General features: G+C 40.1%; 2 protein-coding genes across 3 annotated transcripts; both read right to left on the reverse strand.

Moving 5' to 3' along the window:
- Positions 1–1,850: 1,850 nt before the first annotated feature.
- tusc2b (tumor suppressor 2, mitochondrial calcium regulator b) lies at positions 1,851–5,441 on the reverse strand. Its single transcript, XM_028004035.1, has 4 exons — positions 5,261–5,441; positions 3,093–3,339; positions 2,643–2,763; positions 1,851–2,330 (listed from the first exon to the last, which is right to left on the reverse strand). Exons 2-4 carry the CDS (start codon positions 3,239–3,241, stop codon positions 2,265–2,267), a joined length of 336 nt encoding a protein of 111 aa, XP_027859836.1. The 5' UTR covers positions 3,242–3,339; positions 5,261–5,441; the 3' UTR covers positions 1,851–2,264.
- A 1,066-nt stretch (positions 5,442–6,507) lies between these two features.
- On the reverse strand, positions 6,508–19,952 carry rassf1 (Ras association domain family member 1). Of its 2 annotated transcripts, XM_028002578.1 has the most exons (8): positions 17,735–19,952; positions 15,898–15,968; positions 15,499–15,809; positions 14,722–14,846; positions 7,855–7,959; positions 7,223–7,511; positions 7,031–7,146; positions 6,508–6,950 (listed from the first exon to the last, which is right to left on the reverse strand). In XM_028002578.1, the coding sequence occupies exons 2-8, from the start codon at positions 15,903–15,905 to the stop codon at positions 6,801–6,803; spliced, it is 1,104 nt and encodes a 367-aa protein (XP_027858379.1). In that variant the 5' UTR covers positions 15,906–15,968; positions 17,735–19,952; the 3' UTR covers positions 6,508–6,800. The 2 variants fall into 2 exon arrangements, with proteins under 2 accessions (XP_027858379.1, XP_027858380.1); XM_028002579.1 differs by having other exon boundaries at positions 15,499–15,968.
- Between the last annotated feature and the right edge of the window lie 145 nt (positions 19,953–20,097).

Raw genomic sequence — 20,097 nt, forward strand, 5'->3', positions numbered from 1 at the left:
TCTATGAGGGGATGCTTTCAAATAAAACCAGATCCCATTCCTCAGATGTCCATACGTTGGTCAGCAAAGCCAGGATGGGTGGTTTCCCAAGCCATTTTTAACGAAAAGAAAACTCTGTTATTTCAGCTGTCAGAAAATAAACAAGGAAGCTTAATTGCACACTCACATCTTCCCCAAGTCATAAAGTTACAATCACCCAATATCAGTGAATAAAGCAAAAGGCTCACGCAAAATAAGATCGGTTCAAAGAATTAATTATGTGAAGTGTATCTTGGCAAAGATCTCTTCTTGTCTTTTAGGGAGAGCAATATCAGCCAGCTTTGTAGAAGTCTCTTTCTCATACCGAGCACAGGAGGCCCAAAGTTCCCTCTTAAATTCATCCAGACCTTGTTAGCAGAAGCTTATGCACACAGTGGTTTACCTCAGCAATTTCCCCCTTCAGCTGGAGGTCAAAAGTGTTGTTTTCACTGCAAGTCCAGCTTGTTGATTGTTTTAAACGCATTTCCAAAAATGCTGAGTTCTTGACAACTGCTGCAAAGTTTGCCAAATTTACTACTGGGCCAAAAAAAAAAAAAACTAACCACATGGATTATGCTATGCATAATGATGTTTATTTGAACTTTTTTGAAAAAGTGCATTAAAGATTTTTAGTGTAAAAAGATATTTGTCTGCTCCCAGTGGAAATGACTGTTAAGTAAATATGTCATAATGTTTAATCCTTTGAACATGAATTTGGATATGCATTTCAAAAAATTAGAACATCATTGGGAAGCTTATTTCAGTAATTAAATTCAGAAAAGATCTCTTTATCTCTCTATCTCGATATATATATATATGAAAGTCACGACATTGACGATAATGACTTAAAATTTATGAAAATCAAAAATTCAGTTCCTCTGAAAATCTGAGTATTGCATGGGCCAGATCAAAGAAAGAATTTTGAAATACAAATATATCATTGCCTCCACAACCTTTAGGAAACAGCTGTTATGACATTTTTAGGGAAGATGAGTCACAAAAACATAATGCCTTAGTAAGCTGGCTGGCTGTCGACAGAGTGACAGAGTGCTGCAGCATATTCACGGAAAGGTCAGTGGAAGGAAAACATGGGGTAGGAAAAGCTGCACCAGCAACAGGGATAACCACAGCCGTAATAGGATTGTGAAGAAAAGCACATGAAAACACTAGTTAACCAGAAAAACATTAAATTCTTACGTGGACTAAAGAGAAAAAGGACTGGACTTCTGCTCAGAGATTCAATATCCTACTTTCAAATTAAAAGTGAACTGCAGTATTTGTGTAATACTCTAATTTCTGAAATACTGAAAAATTTGTTTTCATGAGCTGTAAGTCATAATCAACAGAATTAGTGGAAAAATAAATACTTGGGCTATATGGCTGTGTAATAAATTAGTACACAAGACTCTCGTGATAAAATAAAATGAATGAATTAAATAAATAGATTTCTCAATATTATTATAACCTTTTGAGATTCAGTAGTTTAAGAACAGAAACATAACAGACCAACACCTGAATTTGTAATTAAAAAAATTGTTTTAATAAATTAAATGTGAAATACATCCTGCCAAACCAGCAAAGAAAAAAAAAAAAACAGGATCTTCTATTTGACTCAATGCTGTTGTGTACATGTGTAGTATGAAGTCACTGAAACAAGTCCTTCAAATGTTACAACATGATATTAATCCTTCCTTAGATTAGTTTGGGTGGCTACTGATTGCCAACTCACAAAGGCCGCAGCCCAAACCTCCTGCTCCATGCAAAACAAAGCAAGACAAAATAGTGTCAAAAAAAAAATTTAAATGTGCACAGACAGGTTTCCCCACTTTTGATAAGACCATAACGAGTACTGCTTTTATTCTAAACTCATTGAGTTCAATGAATCATACAAGAAAACAACCTGCAGCAAAAAAATATTTAGAACTCTTAAAAGGTTTCATCCTTTGTCTGCACGCATTCACACTGACATGCACACAAGCCAAGAACTCCATGAAATGAGAGGATTCAGCTTTTCCTCTCCATCCCAGTTGGCGGTCCATCCCGTGTCTAACTGCACACAAGCCACAAACAGGTCACATGCAGAGGCTCGGCACACAATGCATCAGCCGCTCCACACAGGGGCTTCAGATAATTTAGGAGATCACGTTATTGAGAGATGTTTCCGGCTTCCATCTGCAGGGGGAAAGAAAGACAAGAAAGCCGGGACGGAGCTGACTCAGCGGCTCATTCGAGTCCCTCAAGGACCGTCAGGCTTCACAGAGGATAACGGGGAAATCTACATGGATGCACGGGAAGTCCAGCTTTACAATTCCCTGAAAGGACACAGAGGGAATTTAAATGATTTGCAACAACAACTGAACTAGTGTCTACTAAATATGCACAAATCAATTGGCCAATTTTCTCTTGATAAGCTCTGATCAAAGGTCAGCAAGGCAAAAACAGTATTTTCCTCCTCCTCTATTGACTAAATTTACAGTCCCTAGAATAAAAAATAAGAAACAAATTAGGCAGGTCAAAGACTTCAAAGAAAATAAAACTAGTCTCCAGCAGTCAGGGAAAGTCTGAATCTTGCATTTAAAGTGCATACAAGTGAATTCACATTTGATTATAATACATTCTCTCACCTGAGGTGTTAAGTTTTTCTGAACCCTTTTCAGTTTGGCTCTTTTACGTCCATTTTTTGTCACAATTGTCTCCTCGTAGAACTCGTGAGCCAAGTCACCGTCCTCATCAAAGTACATAGAGCTGCAGCAAAAAAAAAAAAAAACATGGCAATATATATACATACATAAATTGGCCTTCTAATCGATCTCTTGAGATCAACATAGTTTTTTTCTCCGTCTCAAACACGTGACTGCAATGAAAACATAATCAGTTTTTCTTAGAGCAAGAAAAGGAAATATTAGCTTAACTTATTTATACCAGGTCATTAAAAAAATCAACTTACTGAACTCTTTAATAAAGAAATATTTACTCTCAAAATTTGAACTCACTTTAATTTGATTATACAATCCAACTCAGTTTATGACTCCATTATGATTCCTCACATTTATGGACACTAAGCATATATTTACCTCCGTCTGGTAAATACGAAGGGAGTCGCTCCAGGGAAACTTCGTACTCTAGCCAGTGACTGCTCGTTTCCATCTTTGGCTGCATCATCCCCGTTGCCTGAGCCAGAGAAAGGCCAAAATCCTTTGGATTTGGAGCCACTACCCCCCATCTTCAGCTGCAGCACATTATTTTCCCTGATTCACAGGGCAGCCAGTGGTGATTTACTGTTCTCGTACGGGAGTAAATTGGGTCTTCAGAGTGGAATAGCTAAAGAAAAAAAGAGATTGAAATGTTTCACTTGAAGCAGAAAGCACACCAAGGACAATTATTCTGTAAAAACAGAACCATTAAAGATTAAAGGTTTAGATAAAGATCAGTGAAAGTGGGTGGTTTGGTCATAAAAACACAATAAGGTAAGCCACTGAATGTTCATTCAAAACAATATGGCCACCAAGTTACAGAAGCAAAACAGATGCTGCTTCCATCAAGAGTGCAAATGAAGCAAATCTCAAAAGTCCACAGAGACACCACTGTCAATATTTAGCTGGGAATTAAGAAAAAGAAAAGAATATTAAAATTGTGCAGTTTTGGGAGTTTGCATACTTGTCGGAGGCCTATAAACACAAACACTGCTCACACCCAAATTTCCAACACAAAATAACTGAATATTAATATTAACTACAAGTCTCATAAAACCAGCAGAGGAAAAATAAATTACAACAGCAAAAGTAACAAATTCAACTATATTGTGAATATTTAGGGTCTGAAACATAAATTAGAGACACATTTCTCATCAACATTCCTGTCTCTGATAATGACAAAAAGGAAAATTGCCCATCCTAACATTTTAGTTTCTGCTACTCCTTTCCTTTCCCAAAAAGCATTTTTTGATTTTCTGTTTTACACACTACCTGGTAAGACATTTGTACTGATTTATTGCTTTTTGCACTGATTTTAAAATTTGGAAGCAAACATATGTTGGCAGATTATCTCACTTTTTGTACTTCCACAGTTTTTTCCCCTGGTAGGGTGCCTCTTTTATCTTTCTGATATTTTTTATGTTACTGTTAACAAGTTCACAAATAATAAAAAATACTCTTATTTTTTAAAGGTATTCTAGAAAAGCTAACATTAGTTCTTGCAATGACAATAATAACAATAAATATTCTGATTAAAATATTCAGTGTGATATTTGGCTATTTTCTTTCCTCTCTTTCTCATCTCAGATGAGATGTCAATGTGGTTTGTGTGTGGTGTGAACACCTGCTGCTGTGAGATTCTATCCAACTGGTTAACTAATACATTAGCATGTGAAACGCAAGTTCATGATACTTGGAATACATTAATCAACAATTATTGCTCTTCAAATAGTCCTTTGCGACATGGATATTGCAGACACCAATATTGCAATGACAATATATAAATGATATATTGTGCAACATTTTTATATCATATACTTTAGTGTTTCATTTCTTAGGTATCATACTTCAAATGTCGATCTCTTTAAGATAAAACAAAAAAGAAAAGAAAAAAAATAACATGATAGGCATATATTTCTATATTTTTCTCTTTGCATCCAGTCAATATATCATAATATATAGTAATAAAAAGCAATATACAAAATAGAGAGCACATAGTAATAAAACTCTAATCGCCTAGAACTGCCTCTGATTTATTTTCCTTATGGATAAGACAAAAGGCACAAGAGGACGTCATTAGGGTTGCTGTAAATATGCCAAGAAACCACACACGGGCCAAGAAGCGTGACAATGCAACCTATTAAAGCCACAATATGTTGAGAAAGCAAAGCACTGACAACTGTCTGTGTAATGCCACGCAATGTAGCAAAGATGTGGTTATAAAATACAAGCTACGTGCTTCGAAGAAAGATGAACAACATAAATAAATGTCTTTAACATTGGCAAAGAAGTAGCTAACTTATTTAGCGGCTTTATCAAAACAGTTAAGAGACTGACCCTGTTCTATAAACTTAAAGTAGACCAGCTTCAATGTCGTTTTATGACCTGAGAGCTCCCATCGCTGTTACCTAAAGACAACCAGCGCTCTTTCTAGCATTTACTGGGTCAACACGCTTCTAAACAACATAACGTTCACCCACGTTGACGAAAGCTAACGTTAGCGGATTTCTTAGCTATTGTTGGTAGTTTCAGGGTAGCTGTAAACCTACCTAAACCGAAGAGCGTTGTGTTCACAGAGGCAAATATTCCTCTGATGAATTTGTCCGGATGAGTTGTCAATATCACCAACGACCAAAGAGCTCGTAACATCAACAGCTATTACATTAGCTATTTGTGCTAACGGTACTGCTTCTTCAGCTGCCCTTCGCCGTATTGTTCTGTGCGTTACCGCCACCACGTGGATTGGAGGGATAAATGGAGGTCGTCTTCTTTTTACCAGCTCCATCCAGATGTTCTCTTCTTATAACAAGGACAGATGTCTTGGTGTGGAAAGATGGTCACACAGATAATTGCTTCATGAAATTATAGGTTTTATATTGGTCATATTCTCTACCTGAGTGCTTGGATCAATAAAATCAGAGAAATCATACTAATTATCAATTATAAAAACTTAAATGAATGTTTTTTTCATTATAGATGTGGAGGGATATTTTTTGGCAATTCCCGTGTTCATAAAAGCAGGACAACAAGTTCGTCTTTTAATTCAGTACCACAATCTCCTTGTTGTGGTACTTTGTGGGGAAGATAGTCCCAAGTTTTCCTTCTAGGTTTCTGGGCATGTTTATTTTATTTCCAAGTAACTTTGACTCTATTGATGCATATTGTAAATACTTTTTCAAGAAAAAAATATAACTTAAAATTGAAATGTAATGTAGAGCAAACAGTGCCTACATGACATTTAAATTGTATGTTTTGAACATACCATTAATGCAATTAGTTTTTATTCCTGATTTTTGTATTCATTCCTTGATGTTACAAATGTCGCAAAACATCATGTTTAATTTGTTTTCCACTATATGTAAGCATATTTTTCATATATTGTAAATCTACATATTTGCACATCATGTGGGGTTGGTTGGGGTGGGGGTAATCAAAATAAAAAAATATTAGAACATGTGTTGCCTCTTGATTTTTTTACATTGCCAGGATGACAAAAAAAAAACAAAATTTTGATACATCAGACGCTGGTAGCTGTCGTGGCACATCCGCTTATTAGGTTTACAGGTGAAATACTCTTCCGCTCAACATCAGGTTGATTTGGATAGATTTTCCCCTAATTACAGAACATGAACTCAATTACAATCTGGATTTATTTACTCGAGTTATGTTTACTAAAGTTTAATTAATGATATAAAATACTGTTGTAATTAAAAAAAAAACAGAAGAAATATGAGAGGGAAAAGTTTGCAGCAAAGCATACACTTTGAAAGGATCATAAACTTAACATCACATGACCTGTAATTTATTGTGATCAGTTTATTAGATCATTTGCATATAAATACACATACTCAACTCCAAATCACAGCTTTATTAAAGTGCCAGTATGTGATAAAAGACAGCATGGTCTGGTGCTTTCAGTAGCTCACATTAAATGTAAACACATGTATTTCTGCTTCATTAACAAACTATAATCTGAAACATTGTCATTGCTTGAGCTCTCTCCTTCCCTTTTGCGTCACCCGTAAAGGTTCCCATTTCCGTGGCATGAAAAGATTATTCCTAATGTTGAACGCCAAGGTTGACTCTTTGTCAACCAGGGGTAGTTACGCGGGCCATTGCGTGCCTTATCATGTCTCTAGCATGAGCATAGCGATTCACAATCTGCCGCACATGCTCTTCTTCCTCGCGCTGTAAGATTCGCAAGAAGTTGTTCAGCTCAGGAAAGCTGAAGGCATCCCACTGCAAAGGAAAGACATTTTGTTTTAAGATCACACAAACCACCCATAAAAAAAAGAGTTTACTCTGATCAGAAAACTCACATTTACATCCCCTGTTTCATTCTCCTTCAAAACCAGACTCAAGACTGATTCACTGGGTCCAGCACATAAGCGCAAATACAAAGGGCGCTCGTCATCAGACAGCTTACGCATGAACACTACAAGAAAGCACAAAAAATATAATCAATGGTTTTCTTCTCTGCTTTAACAAAATCCTGATGTGAGGAATCCAACCTTGACTTTGCTTTTCAGCACGTTCAAACAAGGCAAACTTTGCCGGATTGTCGACCACAGTGAACTTGTTCAGCAACGCCTCGATGACTTCTCGCACTCGGGTTTCTGAGCTCACATGGAGGTGCTTTGCTGCATCTTTGGGGAGGTAGAAAGACGTCCGCCGCCTTGTCAGTCTTTCTTGCTGATCGTCCTCCTCTGTCCAGCTCTGGTTCCGAGAAGGTGGGAGGGAGATGGGGCGGAGTAACTGAAAGTGGACCTTTATGAAACCAGTGTACGTCCCATCTTTATTCTGTTAGAAATACAGATTCACTAGAGTTAGAGGGCATCATTTCTGGAGACAAACCTGCAAGTTAGAAAAATATTATGTAAAAACTGTTCAGAAGTTCACAAAAACACATCCTCAGCATAATAAAAACATAACTATGCATAAATGCAGCTGAGTTAAAGAACCTCTACCAACTTTGCAAAGAAATGTAGTCAAAAATCCAGCCACAATTATTCCAGAAGCTTGTTGATGGCATCAAAAACATTCAGATGCTATCATTAAGAACCCATAATTATACAACATTCATGTTTCTAAGAGGACCAGGACAAGCTTAGCATAAGCCAGAATCAAGTTTGCTGTGACTCACATCCACCATGTAGAGATTGTTGTTGATCTGAGCGTTGTACTCCTTCACCTTCTGCTGAATCTTACCAACACTTAACTCTTGTTTACCCGGTTCAGTCTGGTCATCCTGAAAAGGGCGAAAATGTTGGAACCAGTTACGCCAAAGGAAATCGGTTGAGAGGAATCAAGGATGGAGGGATGCAACAGAAAAGAATGGAAAATGGAAAAGACAGATAACTACACTGCTCAAAAAAATAAAGGGAACACTTAAACAGGTGTTTAACACTTAAAGTGTTCCCTTTATTTTTTTGAGCAGTATATTTCGAAGGCTCATGGTTGCACATCTGTGAAAGAAAGTGTCAGCGAGTGCGGGTGGTGAGAGTGGTGAGGCAGATGCAGTGGACCCAGGTAAGATGAATAATGAATTTAATAATGCAACACACAGTCCAAAACAGTCCCAATGCCGGGCAGCACGGCCGAGCTAAAGCCAGGGCTCGACGCCGGTAGCAACCGGTAAACCAGGGATGAAAAATAGACTGGGCACTCAGGAACGGAACGACAAACGACAAGGGCGGCAAGTAACGACGAGGACCCGACAAAGAACAGACACACAGGTGACACTAAATACACTGGGGGTAATCATAGAAACGAGACACACCTGGGAACAATCAAGGGGAGGACAGGACAACAAAGAGACTTAAGGGGACAGAAAACTCTAAATAAACACAGAAAGACACAGATCATGACAGTACCCCCCCCTCAAGGGCGGCTACCAGACGCCCAAGAAAAAAAAAAAAAAACCCAAAACCCCAACAAGGGTGGGTGGAGGGGTGCCGGACGGCGGGCCAGAGTCCAAACTAACAAAAAAAAACAACCCACAGTCGTGGGCGGAAAAACAAGAAGGGCCAAGAGTCCATAAACAACAACAAAAAAAAAACTACCCACAGGGTGGGCGGAGGCAAAGGAGGCGGGAACCACTGAGGTGGTCTGGCGGTCGTCCGCGGCAACTACGGAGGTGGTCCGGCGGTCGTCCGCGGCGCTGGAGGCGGGAACCACGGAGGCGGTCCGGCGGTCGTCCGCGGCGCTGGAGGCGGGAACCACGGAGGCGGTCCGGCGGTCGCCCGCGGCGCTGGAGGCGGGAACCCCGGAGGCGGTCTAGCGGCCGTCCGCGGCGCCGGAGGTGGCAACGGAGAGTCCCGGGGGCCGCCCACAGACGGCGACGACGAGCCCCCCGAGGCAGGGTCTCTGGTGGAGCACAGGGGGTCTCAGTGGGAACACAGAAGGTCGGGGTCTCGGAGGGAACGCAAAAGGTCGGGGTCTCGGAGGGAACGCAAAAGGTCGGGGTCTCGGAGGGAACGCAAAAGGTCGGGGTCTCAGGAGGATCGTAGGGGGTCTGGGTCTCTGGAGGAACGCAGAGGGTCTCGGGAGTCGGGGTCTCGGGAGGAACGCAGAGGGTCTCGGGAGGAACGCAGAGGGTCTCGGGTGGAACGCTGGAGGTCAGGGTCTCGGGTGGAACGCCGGAGGTCAGGGTCTCGGGTGGAACGCCGGCTGGAACGGCCTCCGGTGCGCCGGCTGGAACGGCCTCCGGTGCGCCGGCTGGAACGGCCTCCGGTGCGCCGGCTGGAACGGCCTCCGGTGCGCCGGCGGGTGCGCCGGCTGGAACGGCCTCCGGTGCGCCGGCAGGAACGCCGGCTGGAACGGCCTCCGGTGCGCCGGCAGGAACGCCGGCTGGAACGGCCTCCGGTGCGCCGGCAGGAACGCCGGCTGGAACGGCCTCCGGTGCGCCGGCAGGAACGCCGGCTGGAACGGCCTCCGGTGCGCCGGCAGGAACGCCGGCTGGAACGGTCTCCGGTGCGCCGGCTGGAACGCCGGCTGGAACGGCCTCCGGTGCGCCGGCAGGAACGCCGGCTGGAACGGCCTCCGGTGCGCCGGCAGGAACGCCGGCTGGAACGGCCTCCGGTGCGCCGGCAGGAACGCCGGCTGGAACGGCCTCGGGTGCGCCGGCTGGAACGCCGGCTGAAACGGCCTCGGGTGCGCCGGCTGCGCCGGTTGGGGGTGCTGGTCCCGGAGCTGGAGCTGGATCTGGGCTGGCGGAGAAACTGTGCGGATTGGGAGGCAGAGGGTTACCTCTCAGCACGGCAGCCGCCGTCAGGCACTCCCTCTCTGCCTCCTGTTGCAACTCCGCTAGCCCCAGATGCGGAAGTCGCGGGATCCATTCGTCCAGCATAATCACCAAGCGTGTGGCTATATTCAGGCGGTGACGGGCAGAGTATGGCCTTGCCACCTCTTCGACATAGTCCTTTATGGTTTTCCGCAAGCCCCCTGGGTCCATGATGTAATTAGCGTGCCTCACCGTACTTTTGGTCGGGTCCTTCTGTCATGAAAGTGGTGTGGATGGTGGTGAGGCAGACGCTGTAGACCCAGGTATGATGAATAATGAATTTAATAATGCAACACACAGTCCAAAACAGTCCCAATGCCGGGCAGCACGGCCGAGCTAAAGCCAGGGCTCGACGCCGGTAGCAACCGGTAAACCAGGGATGAAAAATAGACTGGGCACTCAGGAACGGAACGACAAACGACAAGGGCGGCAAGTAACGACGAGGACCCGACAAAGAACAGACACACAGGTGACACTAAATACACTGGGGGTAATCATAGAAACGAGACACACCTGGGAACAATCAAGGGGAGGACAGGACAACAAAGAGACTTAAGGGGACAGAAAACTCTAAATAAACACAGAAAGACACAGATCATGACAGAAAGATGTAAGCCTGTAAATAATAGTTTGGTCCCTGAAAGTAAAATGAAGTGCTTGATTTATTTCTTCCTGTGACATATTTGGAAAAGTATGTTTTTTAATATTGTCACCACTATTTTGCAAGGATTTTCTCTAGATGCTCACTAATCTATCTTCTCTTTGCTCTGTTCCCGTTCAGTGTCTCCATCAGCTCCACCCTGATCCTCCAGTCAGATTTGCTTCAATCAGCCAGTAAGCCAAAGTTTCACTTGAGGTTATTTTTTTAATCTGCACAGAAAACTTCAAGGATTCATTTTTTAATTCATTGCCTTTTTGATGAAGTGTTTATCAAGAATTAAATATAATAAATCTAAAACCTCAGGACATCAAAATTGAATCCTAAATGTATTTTAAATTCAAAGTCACCAGCTCAGAAACCCTTTGCATACCTAATTCACCCTAGCAGTAAGGCATTTATTAACTATGATCTCAAATCTAAAGATTAGATTTCTTTTAAGATGTGGCTTCAGTGGCCTTCGCTGACAGTAATTACACAGGAGAGTAAAGGGAGAAAGAAATGAAGCAAATATCCCTGGGACGTCTGCTCTACAACCAAAAAACATTCATTAAAATGCTCAAATGTCATTTATAGTTTATTAAATTAGGATATTATTTTCTGAAAATTTTGTATTTTTATTTAAAACCTGATGTATCATAGAATTTCCTTATAATTTCCAATAAAAGAGGAAAAAATAGCAACAAGAAAGACTTTTCTTTCATACGGAAGTCTATGGTTCTAGTTTCTTTCTTAACTGAACTTTAATTCCCGGTTTTACTTGTTCCAGAGTATCCTCAGCTTCTCAAAAAGACCCCCGTTCTAATCCCAGCAGGGGAATAAAAGGCTAATCACAACTGTAGAAAGTGACCTAATTTGATTAAAGTCCACGTTTTAAGTATCTGGATGGATTTCAACAAACCAAATGCTGGGGTTGTTTCTCAAAACTAAAGAGCTGACGTTGAGCTTGTATACATAGTGTCAAGAGAAGTGGAGTTTTGATGACTACACTGAGCCCTCTGTGAAAACTGAGGATGAAGAATCTGCATCTTCACATCCCAGACGAACCTCTTCTCTTTCCAGGGGATGAGGACGGCAAACTGCAGGAGGGTGATGGACTCCCAGCATGTGAAAGGTCTGACCTCGTGGAGGGGGTGTCAAGAAAATCCGAGCTCATCCCACTTCCCCATGCTGGAGATTTTAGTTTAACAGTAATAATAAATAAAGTTATCTTTAAAATGAATCACTCAAGTGACATCAGGGCCCAACAGTAGACTTAAGTGTCAATAAAGTTAGTTTAACAGTAATAATAAATAAAGTTATCTTTAAAATGAATCACTCAAGTGACATCTAGGCCCAACAGTAGACTTAAGTGTCAATAAAATAAATCTGGTTGTGTGTGTTGTTTTTGTCTCATGCAAACTTTGCTTTAATTCTACTTTTTTCTATCTAATCATAAGAAATCATAGTCAGTCAGAGAGAGTCATTAAACAGGAAAAGCAGGTTTCCTGGAAAAAGAGGAAGTTTCCAGCCTGCAGATTTATAAAAATAGCTGAGACTATTCCTTAGTTTAAAGCATGAAAGTTTTAAAGAATGAAATCTAAACATTATTAGTAATTTGATAAGATTCAAAGTAAAATACTTATATTAATATTGGTTTACTTGTAATAATACTTACACTTATATTTGTGGGAACACTTACAAGAAAAACAAGTAACTGTAACTTTAGTAGTAAATAATTAGAATCATGTATTATTCTTGGTTTCTTTTCAGAAAAACATCTGTAATAACTCACATTAAGATCATAATAAGAGTAACTAATAAGTTATGGTTATAAAATCATAAATGAATGATAGATCAGAGAAGCTGAAGAAAATAAATGTGATATAAGTTATGGTTATAAAATTATAAATGAATGATAAATCAGAGAAGCTAAAGAAAATAAATGTGATATAAATGTGATTTTGACATTGAACTTGAAATGGTGTAAAAAGGTGTAACTGCAATTAAACATCACTGATATGTTGGAGGTAGATAGTAGGTGAAAGGTTGTGCAGGCAAGGGGAACAGGTGGTTGAGCAACCCTGAGACATTAGCACAGACATCAGGACATAATGTCTGTAAGACAGTGATGGATATGAGATCATCTGTCTAAGCAGTCAGCCAATTAAACAAGCACAGCAACAGTGCTAGCCAATGAAAACGCACCAAAAGGTGGATAAACCCTATATAAGGTGGGTGCAAAAGAGGAACCGTTCGTTGGATCCTCCGGGCAGCTTCGAGCCAAGATCGAGATGGACAAAGAACTCTGCAGCTGAAGAAGAGCCGGGGCCACAGAGCCGAAGACTGTCCTGCACATGGAGACCAACCCGTCAGGCCCACAATCTGTGGCTTCGAATCGCACTTCTCTCATCGGCTGGGTTCTGACCCCAAAGACAAAGATGAAGACAAAGACAAGGAAGAAGAACTGGTGCCTTTTTTCCTGCCAGCACCAAGTCCTGTGTGACCTCACCATCCATGCGGAGAAGAAGCTCATCAGACCTACAGAGATCCCTGCCTTCGCCGATCAACATCTTCCTCCTGCTGCAACACCTTCTTCGTCGTCGTGCCAGGTCTGGGGTTCAAGGCGCCAGGCTCCGTCCGTCTCTCTCTAAGGTTCCTTTTTTAGTACTCAGTATCAGCAGTAGGGAAAGATAGACTAGATGATTGATTTTACTTATTTGATTATTTCTGCTACTGAATTAAGCTGTACTGACCCTTGCAAAAATGCCTTACTAATAAAATATTTAGCATAAAGAAAATCTAAAGATGTTGTGGACATTCAGTTAATGAGTCACCTTAAAGTTCTTTGATGGTTGTAAAATAGCTATGATGTTTGATTCTGGAGAGGAAAAAGTGGAAAATGTTTTTAGGTTGCTGGTAGCCCATATTTAAAACATCATCCTTGGGACTCGCCGGAGTTACTAAAACCTACCTGGTTCAATAACAAATGCAAGTTGCAAAATAGAGAACGAGCGACCGTTAACAGGTGTGCTCTGTGAAACTAGTTGGCTGTAGGCTGCTCAGTCTGGCTAATTCACAGGGGGAAGAAGGGTGGGACACCTGGATGTAGGCCGTCAGATAACCAGGCGAATCGTTTCTCGAAACCAGCTTAAACAGAGTTTACTTCAGTTCTGGACAGGGTAAATCCCAGCAGATTTAGGAAACTCAATTAACCCGTTAGAAGGAGAGCTGGTAGCACATCTCCCCTCTCAGAAGAGGAAGTACGAGAGTGAGAGAGTAGAGACAGAAAGGAGGGGGGGGTGTTGCGCAACAACAATAGTCACAGACGACACTAAAAGCAGATAGTTACAAAGTAAAAATATATATTTAAAAATATAACACCACTTTACGACAATATGTCTTTTTATCAATGACAAATAAACAGTAAATAAACTGGTCAATTATTAAGCAGCAACCAAGGGAGGTAAGATGTAGTAAAGGTCAGAGAGGGAGAAAGTGACAAATGTCTTAGCATTAGTGATTGTGCAACTTTCTTATACATGCCTTATAGCTGATAGAGGATTTATTAAATGTTAATGATGTAATATCATATTTGTTAAATAATATATAATATTATATTATAAAACACTAATAAAACTAATATATCAAACATTAATGACAAGAGGTGAGCAGCAAGCAGACATGGTGGTGTCCATCTGCTTTGCCATATTAACATCGCAAATGGTCATTCAAGCATAATCAATTTTTTTGTTTTTCTCCGTTAGATTCCTCAAAAGTAAATGAAAAATCCAGCTCATTAAGGAATTAAAAATAATAACAATACTGGCACTGTGAGAGCAGTGAAAGGTGATTAGTGTTGAATAGAAATTAAACATTTCAAAATTATATTACAAAGAAAAAATAGAAAACTACGTTTAAGGTTCTTTCCACTTCACCGTGATGCACTACCATTTTTTAATTTTTGATCTAACATCAAAATGAAATACATGGAAAGGTTTTAGCTGGCAAAACGTAAACACTTAATGGGTGAATGTTATTCTGGAATGTTCATTATTATGTTCTGTTTTATGAGTTGTGTCGCTTTTTACCACGTTTGTGTCCGTCTCGATGGAGTCCTCACTGTAGTCTGTGTTCTCCGTTAACACACTCCCCTGTGTGCTGCAGTCCAGCTGGATAAACGGTCGGCAGCGGTAGTGACAAGTGTAGCTGCAGTCTGAAGGAGAGAAACAGATAACAAAAGGTGTGGTTTTGGTTCCTCTGTTTTCCTTTAACTTTGGGTGTTGCCAATCTGTGTATCTGTTCCTGTACTGTCCCACTGAGCTGTCGCCACTGTGAGTGAGACTACATGTGACTGACAGTACAACAGAAACGCCAGAAGTAAAAGAAAACAGAGAAGCAAAGACAATCCTAGGCCCTATATGTACAAAAAAACACTGAGCTGAAAGATGAAACAGGCCAGAACTTCCAACTGATAAGCTAAATGGCTTGGAGAGGAAATCTAACATCCTGAGGAATAAAACAGAAACAGCCCAAAATGACAATAAACATCCATTTCCAATGTGACTTTGGCAATAATTCTTCTTCAAAACTGCTTAAAATAGAACAGAACCAGCAAAAAGCCAAGTTTAGTCTGTATAAATAGACAGACACTGCAGTATTCAGCAACCATTACTTGCAGACATCAATTATACATTTGTTTAGATCTGGTCCAGCAGAATAACTCCAAAGCTTTGAAACAACATAGGAACAGGATGTAAAGCATCAGGCTTTCAATTTGCTTGAAGCCTGAAAATCGGACACTTTTGCTGGTCAGATTTAAAATAGATTTAAGTTTAAAATAGATCAAAATTAGAAGAAGTACTCACTGGCACAGCGTAAGCTCTGCTTATAGAGACCCCAGATGAATTCTCCACACAGGTCACACCAGCTGAGGTGTGTGTAGCTATAGGGCTGGAAGTCATGGCCCACTGCCCTCTCTCCCAAGTGACGGACCGGTCCCTCGATGCTGACGCTGTCTCCAACCAGACGGACAACGCGGCCAGCGCCAGGCTGGCTCGGATTGACAGGGGCACAGGCGATGTGTGAGGATGGAGCGGCTAGCTCGATGGAATCGTTCACACTGAGGTCCTTCAGCTCAATCAGCTCACAGTTAGTCATCCTGTCTTTGATGCAGAAACTGAAATATCATGCAAACACTGGGTGTCCATGAGGGCGTGCAGGTGTGTGTGGAGCCAAATGAGGAAGCAGCAGAGTTGGATTTACACCTTTCCATCAGACTGAAGCATCATTTTGGATTCAGTCCCCTGCCAGAGTCAGGGAGCGTCACCGTTTGAAGCTACAAGACATTAAATAACAAAAAAAACTGTAATGGATTTTGATAAAGCAACTTTTCTCTAATATACAGTGTCAGAAATTTACATACAGCATCACATATTTATTACTCTAAGACACCCTCACAAATATTCGGTCAAATTAACTTGTAAGGCTGTATCTCAATCACAACATTTGCTACTATGAAGCTTCGGCTTGTCTGCAGTCAAATTCTATATCTGTTATGAACTGTTTTTGTGTCTTTATTTGATTTAAAAGTTCAAAATAATTTATATTCATGTCTATAACAATTAAACATGAAATGGACTGTCACTGCACCTACAGTTAACATAAAGAACAAACGTAAATCTGTTTCTGACTCTATCTTTAAAAACAGAAAAACAAAGGATTAACATTTGTCATCCGATGCAGGAATCACACAGTTACATAAAATGTGGGACAAGATGATGGGCATAATCCAGATCTATCCCTCAGGCAGTATTTACACTGTTCTTTACAAAATGTAGCAAACAGGAGCAACAAAAACTGAGTCAGTCCAACTCAGGCAGAAAACTGAACAGTTGATGGTAATATAGATATTGTGAAACAGAGTCCAGTCCTGGAAACCTGGAAAAGACTTGAGAATGTTGTGGAAGTTCACCCTCCAGAAGGACATCCATAACATACAGCCAGAGCTACAATAAAATGCTTTAGATTAAACATAATGATGTATTGAAGCAGCCGGCAATAAACTTATGTGTATTCGAAAGTTTATATTCACAGATGCTGCAAAGCCAATTTGGTTGAGTTTGAGCTATTTTGCAAAAAGGAATGTGCAAAATTTGAATCTCTAAACGCGTAAAGCAGATGCATACCCCAAAAGAAGGTAAAGACCTTCTTTTCTGACTAAAGAAAAGAAGGTCTTTTAGACTTTTTTTCTGTCTAAAAAGTCTAAAGGTCTGAAAGAAACACATTTTTAAGATCAAGGATTATTTTTCTTTCTCCTTAACAACAACCCTATATGTTTGTCTCTCAAATAAATACCCAATAAAATGCAATAAACCATGAGGTTACAAAAAATAAAACAGTTCAAGGGATGCGGATACTTTTGTAAGGCGGACTTTATCATTTATGGAACAGCACATAATTTTTTAAGTCATAATAATATAAATGATAAAAAACTGAATGACAAAGCAAATTCTGAAGGTTTTGAAAACCTGATTTTCTTTTCTCTCTGCAGCAGGTGTAGAGAGGATTTAAGAGTCTGGGTGAGGAGGGATGTGATTTCCTCTAGAAAATGAGTAAAAAGCCAAAAAATATTTCTTAATTAATGCAGCAAATTCCACTCAGTTTCTCAAGGAAGAATAAATTCATTATTTCTCTGCTGCCACAGCATTCTTTTATTAAGATGGAGAATACAGCAGCCTCTAAAACTGTAGTGAACGTGTTTTCTCTTTGGAGCAAACTTATTGTGACTAGAATAAGAACAACCCGGGGCTGTGTTTGCCAAGTGGGTCACCACACGGTGCAATTATCCACGCAGGGCAACAACAACTCATTGTAAGCGACATCATTTAAGCCTATATGGTGTCATACTTGTTTATTACCTTCTCAGCTCAGACTTGTGCCTGCAATATTTTCACGTGATAAATTATTCACTAATTGAACATTCAATCGTTAAAAGCAGCCGAGACAACGCGGACTAATCCTGCAGCTCAGAGTCTGGGAACGGGACAGGGAAAAACTCCACGGACAGATACCCTGACCAACTGTTCACAGAAACCCCCTTACCTCGATCACTCCATCCACGCAGCTGTTCGATGGCGATATCTGCATAATAGACGCACTTTTTGTCCTGGAGTTATCAGCGAAGCGTCCCCCACCTCATCTCCCTGCGCGCACTTTGGGTTTGCGCATGCACATTGTGAGACTGGGATTATCCCTTAAGCCAAAATGTGGCATAGAAGTGGACGGAGAGAAGAGAAGGCGCTGCTGGAGGAATCATCTCTGCTGCACGCATCACATGATGTACACAGAGACATGATTTAAATAGATGGGGCTGAGGAGACAGGTTTCTGATGTTTTATACCACTTTATAAAAAATTAGATTAAATTAAAACCATTCACTGTGGTTATAGATAATTCGGGACTTCAATGATGAGTAAATAAATTTACTTGATTAAATTGTAGATTATGTTTTGTTTCATGGTTAGACTTGTCTTTCAAGTTTATTTTATTAATTTATTGTTCACTTATTTATTCTGCGCTTTGAGATCTACAACTATAAAGGGCGTTATAAATAAAGTATATTATTGTTATTATTAATTTAGGGTTCATGTAATTTATTTTAAATGAAGAAAAAATAAATAAATGCAGTATTTACGAATTAAATTTCACGTAATCTAGTATTTACAGATCATACACAGTTCATTTTGCATGTAAGTAAAACAGGAGGAGACATTTTTGTTTCCAAATCGCCCACTTTTATGCGAGAAGGCTGTTAAATCTTTGATTAAGGATATGTGGAAATCATTCAATGAGGAAAAAGCCCTCAGGCTAAAATATGGCTAATGAAAAATAAAATGTGGTCTTCCTATTTTCTACATTCATATCAGACTTTCATCAGCGTCCATATTTACCTCCATCACTTAAACCAAATTAGTGTTTTAACACAGCAGCAGCAGCAGTAGTAGAAGAAGAAAGTATTTATTGTGTGAGAGTAAGCTTTTCTAAGACCTTAGAAAAGTCTTTGGCTGTGACAGAATTTTGATTCAGAATTGAACTCCTGCTTCAGACAAGACTGCAAGACAAAGGTTAAGAGGATATATTTTCTTAGATCGGGTTATAATTATAGAAAAAATTATTTTTCATCAGTTCGAGTTGGTTTGGAACATGAAAAACTAACAAAATTCTCTTCTAAGCATTATAGACAAATTACCTGATCCATATGGTTATTAATTCCCAGAAAGTCCGTTGGAAGGTTTGGGAGCCCTTTTTTTTATTCCTGCAGAAAATGATTGTGTTCATTCAGCAGGTTTTATTACAGAGTTTGTACACTGGAGGCCAGTGTGCAATGTGTCCATGTGTCTTCAGCTCATGTTAATGAGAGAAACATAAAAATAGTTTCAAATGATTAAATAAGACTTTTTATTTATTAACAAAATGCAAAATTCCAAACCCCATAAATTACTTCTGAAATGAGACAGAAGTGTATTTGTAAAAACAAAAAAAACAACACATACATTTTTTAAAATCATTTTATTCACATTAAGATGCAAAAAAAAGGAGAAAGGAGAAAAAACTGCTGAATGAATGAGCCCCAGTGTGTATGTGTGTGTGTACATGTGTGTGTAGGGGTGCATGTGTGTGTCTGTGTGGAGGCCCTGCAGAGTCACAAGCTTATTAGAGAGTAATTGGAGCACAATAACCAGTGCACTGAACTTTGTGTCTGGTGGATTTGATGGTCCAAATATGAGAAACTGTTCATGATGGTATTCTAAGATTGTACACACTTCGGTTGAATGGATGTAAATGAATCTAAAGCCACTCGGCAAAAAGAACCCAAGCTTGCTTTCAATATGAATCATTGTATTTAGAGGACCACAAACTTATACAGTCTTCAAAAACACCATGTTGCCCGTGGGCACCATGTTCTAGAATATAATCTAGATCAGGAATCCTCAAATTCAGGCCTTGAGGGTCGATGTCCAGCAACGTCTGGATGTGTACTTGATTCAACACACCTTAATCACAAAGCTGAATTACCTCCTCAGTGCTGTCAGGTTCTCCACAGTGCTGCTAATGACCTGATTATTTGACTCAGGTGTGGTGGAGCAAAGCCACATCTAAAACCTGGATTGCTCTAGGTCTAGGAGGAGTTTTAGCCATTCAGAGTAACTGTGGACTGTTAATATGAAGGACATATTTGACCGGAGTAATCAGCAGAACAGTTGCAATTGGATTTGAATCTTACTGGTTTCATTAGATTGGAATTTTCTGAGAATCTGTGCGAAATAAATGAAATAAAATGGACTCATTTGTGTCTAAAAGAAAAATCAACATATATATATATATTTTTTTATTTAAAAAAATGTAGGCGAGTAATTCCTTACAGAAATAATTGTAAGGAAAGGAAGTGAAGACACAAACGACCT

This window comes from Xiphophorus couchianus, chromosome 20 (assembly GCF_001444195.1).
Source record: "Xiphophorus couchianus chromosome 20, X_couchianus-1.0, whole genome shotgun sequence".
NCBI classification, from domain to species: Eukaryota; Metazoa; Chordata; class Actinopteri; order Cyprinodontiformes; family Poeciliidae; genus Xiphophorus; species Xiphophorus couchianus.